We start from the raw sequence: 7,393 nt of genomic DNA on the forward strand, positions 1-7,393 counted from the left end.
CGTCAGTCCCATTGACACTTTTTGGGTTTTTTTTCGCTTTTTGTCTGTGATTTCCCCGTAGATCTCAACCTTGTCTTGAACTCACTAACCTTTGGCTGTTTGTTTCCTTCCCCTCTCTCCTTTTCCTATGCTCTTCTATACAATCCTTCCACCTTGTCCCCCTCCTCTCTCCCTCTCCTCCTCCTCTGTTTCTCCCGCTCCTGTGTTTCTGCTCCTCTTCAGACCATGGCCAGAAGGCCTAAGGTGAGCCCAGTCTTCGACAACATCAGGGCTTCACAATTCTCTTGGTTTTAAGGATCATGTGCAGAGTGTGTGAGATAGTTGTGTGATCTAATGAAGGAAATGTGTGAATGTTGAAGAAGATTTTCTACACTAAACATCACTTAACATTTACACAGTAAACTGGAGCATCACTTGTTCACACTGCCACTCACTCTCGTGTGTTCATCTCTACGAAATCATCACTTATCTGTAATCATTCCAGTAATAAATGAGTCTGTTTAAAATATTTTCTAATCCCTTCTAATCCCTTCTAAACTGATCTCATTACTGACATTATCTCAAGTTAACAATTGTTCACTTGCAATTCAAATAGTATCTGAATGAATCAGAACCATTTGTTGTTTCTGTTTAATTTCAGTAGTTACTGAGAGTGAGGTCAAGTGTCTGAGGACTTTTTAAATAAAGTGTAATATAAATGGAGAACAAAAGCTTATTCAACCTAATCTTTGTTTATGTTTTCACTTGGGATAGTGAAGATTGCTACTGATCTAAGATCAGCACTGATTTTTAGTGATCATCCTGTAAACATTTCTGAAAGGAAAATACCATTCTTGTACAACCAGCAACAGTGAAATGCTACTAGATTACTGATCCTTTGTCACAAATATAAATCAGGGCATTTTTTTAAATAAAAATGTAATTTTGAAGAATGTGAGCATCAGGGAACAGTGGATGTTGATGAAAACCTATGTATTTCAGCAAAGGAAACAATCTATTTCTTCTGTCTTTATTGCTGAACATGCCGATCAAAACAATTTGAATAATCTACTGTTTATTATAAATCAGAGGCGGGGCTCAGTCACGTTTCCACAGCAGCAGTTTTTCAGAATAGAACATTTCTATTACTGTGACTTCCCTCAGAGATCATCACTGTTCAGAGTCTCTTTTTTCTAATCATATTTTCTATTTTCTTGGCATGTTCAGCAGCCCAGTCGATCTGCACATGGAAAGGGAGCAGCATCAGGCTCCGCCTCGGCTTCAGCCGGAGAGATGAGCAGCAGTGAGCCCAGTACTCCAGCCCAGACACCACTGGCTGCCCCGGTCATCCCCACCCTCCACTCCCCTGGTAAACCTGAGGCTCCCGTCCCTAGTAAGGTCAGTGTTGGCATACAACAGCATTTAGAGCCATAAAACTGCTGTCAGTTTAAAAGAATCACAAACGAGTACAAGAATGATTTTGATTGTACATTTTTAATGAACTACATTTTTAATTTTCCTCTTCCTAGCCTCCAACCACCAGCGAGATTAGTTCAGTTAAGGTTGATCAAAAACCAAATTAGCGTTCATTGTCTCTCACTTTATTTTTCTATGATGAACTGCACAAAATGAACAAAAATGCACGAAGGCTCTTAGACATGATGATTGTGAGGCTCGGTGTTAAGTGTGAATCATATTTCATCCCCTCAGGAGGAAGTCACCATGGAAACACAGGTGCAGTGTTGTGGTGTGATGTTGAGGTGTTGTTTCTCTTCACTAACAACTGATCCAGCTGTTAAACTGCTGTGTGAAATTTGACAAACAAACTTACTCACTAGTGTGTGTGTGTGTGCATGTGCGAGCGTGTACTCTTTGAGTTGTTCACAGGGTGAGTGCATATAAAATTTAGTGAGTGGATATAGAGTGTGGATATAAATACATATATAAAGTAAACTACATCTGATCTGACACTTTAATCCATGGGTGTCAAACACAAGGCCCCCAGTCCAAACCGGCCCACTAGGGGGTTCTGTCCAGTTGGCTTGATTTTTAAGTGGAAAAAATAGACAAACTCTTCATGTTTGTGATGTTTTTGTCAGTTTCATTAAATTTGAATATTTTCTAATGTACTTGTACATATTTGAGGGCAAATGAAAGGGGGAAACATGGTCTGATTGTTATTTATAGGTACTTATGTTATGAGTGCACTTTTCTGGCCCACTTGAATCTAATCAGACTGAATGTGGCCCCTGAACGACAATGAGTTTGACGTCCCAGCTTTAATCAGTCAAAATTAAAAAGCTGTTAGAAACAGTTGATGAAACAGTGACACTGGAGCAGAGTTAAGTCTGGATGTAACATTGTGAACCAGCAGTCTTAATTTCCTAAAGATGTCGCCTGCACACAGGAGGAGGAGGCTCTTCAGGCTCAGGTGAAGGATCTGGAGGAGAAGTTGGAGACACTGAGGATGAAGCGGATGGAGGACAAGGTCAAGCTAAAGGAACTGGAGAAGCACAAGATCCAACTGGAGCAGCTGCAGGAGTGGAAAAACAAGATGCAGGAGCAGCAGGCAGAGCTGCAGAAACAACTAAAAGAGGCCAAGAGGGTGAGGAGGAGCAGTACTGCTGTATGTAAGGCATGGTCGGTGTTAACTCTGCTAACTGGTAACTCACCTTTTATTTTACTTGGTGGATCATCAAGACAGAATTTCCTGGAAATTCCTGGAAATATTCATGTATTTGTAAGGATTTTACACTGTTAACTCAGACAGTGGCTCTCCTCTTTGGATATGCAGGAGGCCAAAGAGGCTCAGGAGGCGAAGGAGCGCTACGTGGAGGAGATGTCAGACACTGCAGACGCCATAGAGATGGCCACACTGGACAAGGAGATGGCAGAAGAGAGAGCCGAGTCCCTGCAGCTGGAGGTGGACTCCCTCAAAGAGCGGGTGGATGAGCTGACCATGGACCTCGAGATCCTCAAGCATGAGATCGAGGAGAAAGGTAGAGCTGATGAGACTGGTTGTCAACAGCGTGGCACAGTACAGTGAGTCATCCAGAGACAGAGTGATGCAACTCTGTGAAATAAAAAATTATAAGGAGCTGAAAACCTCAGGGAAAGAAAAAAAGGTTTTACTGTCCAGGAATGAAAATAAAATCTGAAGACAGCTGATGGAGATCTGAGGAAACTCTACGTCTGTTTATTTGAATCTTGTTTTAATGACACACAAACATTACCAAACATCTAAAGGGTTACCTTTGTTACTGTTGAGAGAGAAACTGTGGGAATAAATAATGGATATTAAATTGTTCCTCAGGATCTGATGGAGCTGCTTCCAGTTATCATGTGAAACAGCTGGAGGAGCAGAACAGCAGACTAAAAGAAGCTCTGGTCCGGTAGGTTCTGTACCAACATAGTCCTTTAAGACCTTAGTGAGATCTTTCAGATATAGCAGGGGAGGACAAGGCAAATAAATGTCTTTAAAAGAAATGTCTTAAACCTGCACTGATTTTTAATTGTATTTCTTTTGTACGTTATTTGTACAATGGTGATTATAAAGGAGAACATGGGGTGGGCAGCAACAGTCCTAACTATGAAAAGGGGGCGCTACAGACAAAGTTTGGGAGCCACTGATTGACAACCATTATCAAATGATGAATACAACAGTCAGATCACAACAGCTTATTCTCTTATACAACATGTGTGTTTTTGATTTTTCAGTGACATTAACAAATGTCTTAGTTCTTTGACATCATGGAGTTTTTATGATGTGATCTTCGTCCTTGTCAGGATGAGAGACCTGTCGGCGTCAGAGAAGCAGGAACACGTGAAGTTGCAGAAACAGATGGAGAAGAAGAACATGGAGCTGGACTCCCTGAGGAGCCAGAAGGAGAAACTGCAGGAGGAGATGACAGGAGCAGAGAAGACCATCGATGAGCTAAAAGAACAGGTTGGTGGTTTTTGTTCAGCTTTTGTTGAGCTGCTGCAACGATGCAGGGACATAAAACCTGTCCCCCAGGTCCACAGAGTCCTCAGGATCAGGACGATTGTGTGCTGTGTTCCAGGTGGACGCAGCCTTAGGAGCGGAGGAGATGGTGGAGACGCTGACTGAGAGAAACCTGGACCTGGAGGAGAAAGTGAGGGAGATGAAGGAGACGGTGATAGATCTGGTGAGTCAGAGGAATGTTCATGGCCATGAGTTTCATGATAAACCTCTTAGTACATTTACTCAAACCTGACACGCACATACTTTATTGGGTTAAATGCAGAGTGGAGATTTCAGATCAGCAATCCAAGAGTTTCAAACCAGCAACCCTCCACTCATAAGCCTATGTCACACATTTTCTCTGTCAACTCTCAAATATATCTGAACAAAGATCATCAGTTGAGTCAGTGAGGCCTCCACCTCTGTCTCCACAGGAAGCCATCAATGAGATGAACGATGAGCTGCAAGAGAACGCCAGGGAGACGGAGCTGGAGCTGAGAGAGATGTTAGACCTGGGCGCCGCCCGCGTCAGAGAGGCAGAGAAGCGCGTGGAAGCTGCTCAGGAGACGGTGGCTGACTATCAACAAACCATCAAGAAGTACCGCGAGCTGACGGCTCATCTACAGGTTCGGGTGCAGAGAGAGTTGGTCGTGTGGTTGATCGTCCAAAGAATGTGCACCTTTCCTTCTGATGTTTCCCGCTGTGTCCTGTCTGCAGGAGGTGAACAGAGAACTGATGAGTCAGCAGGAGGCCTCTGCGGAACTGCAGCAGCAGCCACCAGCTGAGATGTTTGACTTCAAGATAAAGTTTGCTGAGACCAAGGCCTACGCCAAGGTAAGTGACCTGGACAGAAAAGATCTGCTCCAGATAATAACCAGACTCCACTGTACACTGACTGGTTTCCTGACTGGTCATTCTCAGACTGAACTGCACTGTCAGCTGTGATTTATTTATTGATAGTTTTCATTTTGTTGATTCATAAGTTTTTATCAAAGACGTAGTTGGCGTCCTTCTTTTCTAAGATGAAACCTAAATGAGCACTAAGCAGAAATGCAGTAAAAGAGTTGAGGGGCCTAACGTTGATGACGAGATCTAACAAAATTCACTCACATCTGTTTTGTCTTGTAAACTGGAGAAACAAATGAGGGTGAGATACCAATCACATGTTTGATTTTTTGTCAACTTAACCTAAAATTTAAAAACAGTTCTCTTGACTAAATTGAAACTAACTTTGTTAGAATAAGAATTAGACTTGAAAATGTAAAAACAAGCAGACATTGGCGGAACTAAACAAAATAGAACAGATGGTAAGATGATTTCAAAAATGTCCCAGTCTTGAAGACATTATTATGAACGTGGACGTTATGTTCAGCATCTGTCGGTAAAAGCTCCATGTTTGTCTCACTTGTCCTCCTCTAGGCAATTGAGATGGAGCTGAGGAAGATGGAGGTGAGTCAGGCTAACAGACACGTTTCCCTCCTCACCTCCTTCATGCCTGAATCGTTCCTTCGTCACGGAGGAGACCACGACTGCATCCTGGTGCTGCTGCTCATCCCCAGGCTCATCTGCAAGGTGAAGACACCTGAGGGGAGACGATGGAGATGCTGAAGTCACTGTCAGATGGAGACCTGTGAATGGGGATGAAAACTTGATTGTGTTGTTGTTGTTTTGTGTTCAGGCGGAGCTGGTCAGTAAACAGGCTCAGGAGAAGTTTGACCTGAATGAGAACTGTGTGGAGAGAACAGGACTGAAGGGATCAGTGGGAGAACAGCTGAGCTTCGCTGCTGGTCTAGTTTATTCTCTCAGTCTGCTTCAGGCCACGCTGCATAAATATGAACAGTAGGTTTTCACCAACACCCCACAGGACTGTCACCGACTGGACTGACTGTATGCTTTAATTCCACAGATGTATGTGTGTTTATGTGAATCTAATCTAATCCCCAGTTTATCTCAGACTGCAGACTGACTCTCAGACTCTCAGACTGATCATACACCCACTGTGTCTGGCCCCCCCCCCCCCCCCAACCTCTCAGGGCTCTGTCTCAGTGCAGTGTGGACGTCTATAAGAAGATTGGTTCTCTCTATCCAGAGATGAGCGTCCATGAACGATCCCTGGACTTTCTTATTGACCTGCTGCACAAAGATCAGCTGGATGAGACAGTCAACGTGGAGCCGCTCACAAAAGCCATTAAATACTACCAGGTACACACACACACACACACACACACACTGTCATGTATACCCTGTGTTGTCGTTTTCATTTCTGCCTTATTAACAGAGCTGCACAATTAAGACAAGGTTTTAATTTTGGTGACCTGCTGACACTGCTTAGCTGTTATTAAATGACTGGTTCTCTGCAGCACCTGTACAGCATCCACCTGTCAGAGCAGAGTGAGGACTGCACCATGCAGCTGGCTGATCACATCAGGGTGAGTGTCAACACTGTGACATTAAATCAATTATAATAATCAGACAAACTTCACTCTCTTCTCCCTGGACATGCTCAGTTTACCCAGAGTGCCTTGGACTGTATGGCCGTGGAGGTGGGTCGTCTGAGGGCGTTCTTGCACGCCGGTCAGGAGAAGGTGGACCTGGCAGTGCTGCTCAAAGACCTGGAGACGTCCTGCAGTGACGTCAGACAGTTCTGCAAGAAGATCCGCCGCAGGATGCCAGGAACGGACGCACCAGGAATCCCAGCAGCTCTGAACTTTGGACAACAGGTAAAAGGAGAATCTTCTAACCGAGGAGACAAGTGTCCATTTTCCCTCTTGACCTTCTGACACCGTCTCTCTCTATAGGTCTCTGACACTCTGTCAGACTGCAGGAAACACCTGACCTGGGTGGTGGCTGTGCTGCAGGAAGTGGCAGCGGCCGGCGCTCAGATGATGTCACCTCTGGGTGAACAAGAAGGACTGTCGGCCGTCAAACTGGAGGATGTGGCCTTCAAGGCAGGAGAACAGGTAGAGTGTGTGACGGCTGGACTTCTGGTCATTGAATTGTGGACCTGAATTAAAAAAGAACATTCAACACATGAACAGTCCTTGTTCTTCCAGTGTGGTTGTCTGACTCCTCTTTCAGATTTATGGATCTCATGGAACGAACCCATACGACAGTCTGCGTCAGTCCTGCGGCATCGTCATAGCAACCATGAACAAGATGGCCACCGCCATGCAGGAGGGAGAGTACGACTCGGAGAAGATTCAAAACAAGGTAACTGTAGACCCAGACATCACGGTCACGTGTGGATCAGATTCTGCTCAGGCCCAGGGAACTCAGCTCTCTCTCTCTCTCTCACTTCCCAGAATCCTCCACCAGTGGATCTGAGGGCGGCAGCCCTTAGAGCAGAAATCACAGACGCTGAAGGTCTGGGCATGAAGCTGGAGGACAGAGAAACAGTCATTAGAGAACTTAAGAAATCTCTGAAGATCAAGG

At 44.6% G+C, this 7,393-nt stretch overlaps 1 protein-coding gene across 1 annotated transcript in view; it reads left to right on the top strand.

The window, feature by feature from the left end:
• dctn1b (dynactin 1b) overlaps window positions 1-7,393 on the top strand; it is a 25,225-nt gene that overhangs the window by 12,556 nt on the left and 5,276 nt on the right. Inside the window, exons 7-24 of the mRNA XM_025060336.1 lie at window positions 223-243; window positions 1,207-1,377; window positions 1,690-1,713; window positions 2,387-2,584; window positions 2,774-2,978; window positions 3,293-3,371; window positions 3,766-3,925; window positions 4,041-4,145; window positions 4,396-4,587; window positions 4,679-4,795; window positions 5,381-5,533; window positions 5,640-5,800; window positions 5,995-6,163; window positions 6,322-6,390; window positions 6,469-6,681; window positions 6,760-6,921; window positions 7,040-7,171; window positions 7,264-7,390. Of these exons, the coding sequence (XP_024916104.1) occupies window positions 223-243; window positions 1,207-1,377; window positions 1,690-1,713; window positions 2,387-2,584; window positions 2,774-2,978; window positions 3,293-3,371; window positions 3,766-3,925; window positions 4,041-4,145; window positions 4,396-4,587; window positions 4,679-4,795; window positions 5,381-5,533; window positions 5,640-5,800; window positions 5,995-6,163; window positions 6,322-6,390; window positions 6,469-6,681; window positions 6,760-6,921; window positions 7,040-7,171; window positions 7,264-7,390 (2,458 nt within the window). The remainder of the gene's footprint in view (window positions 1-222; window positions 244-1,206; window positions 1,378-1,689; window positions 1,714-2,386; window positions 2,585-2,773; window positions 2,979-3,292; window positions 3,372-3,765; window positions 3,926-4,040; window positions 4,146-4,395; window positions 4,588-4,678; window positions 4,796-5,380; window positions 5,534-5,639; window positions 5,801-5,994; window positions 6,164-6,321; window positions 6,391-6,468; window positions 6,682-6,759; window positions 6,922-7,039; window positions 7,172-7,263; window positions 7,391-7,393) is intronic.

The sequence above is a fragment of the Cynoglossus semilaevis genome, chromosome 1 (assembly GCF_000523025.1).
Source record: "Cynoglossus semilaevis isolate Cse_v1.0 chromosome 1, Cse_v1.0, whole genome shotgun sequence".
In the NCBI taxonomy this organism is placed as follows: Eukaryota; Metazoa; Chordata; class Actinopteri; order Pleuronectiformes; family Cynoglossidae; genus Cynoglossus; species Cynoglossus semilaevis.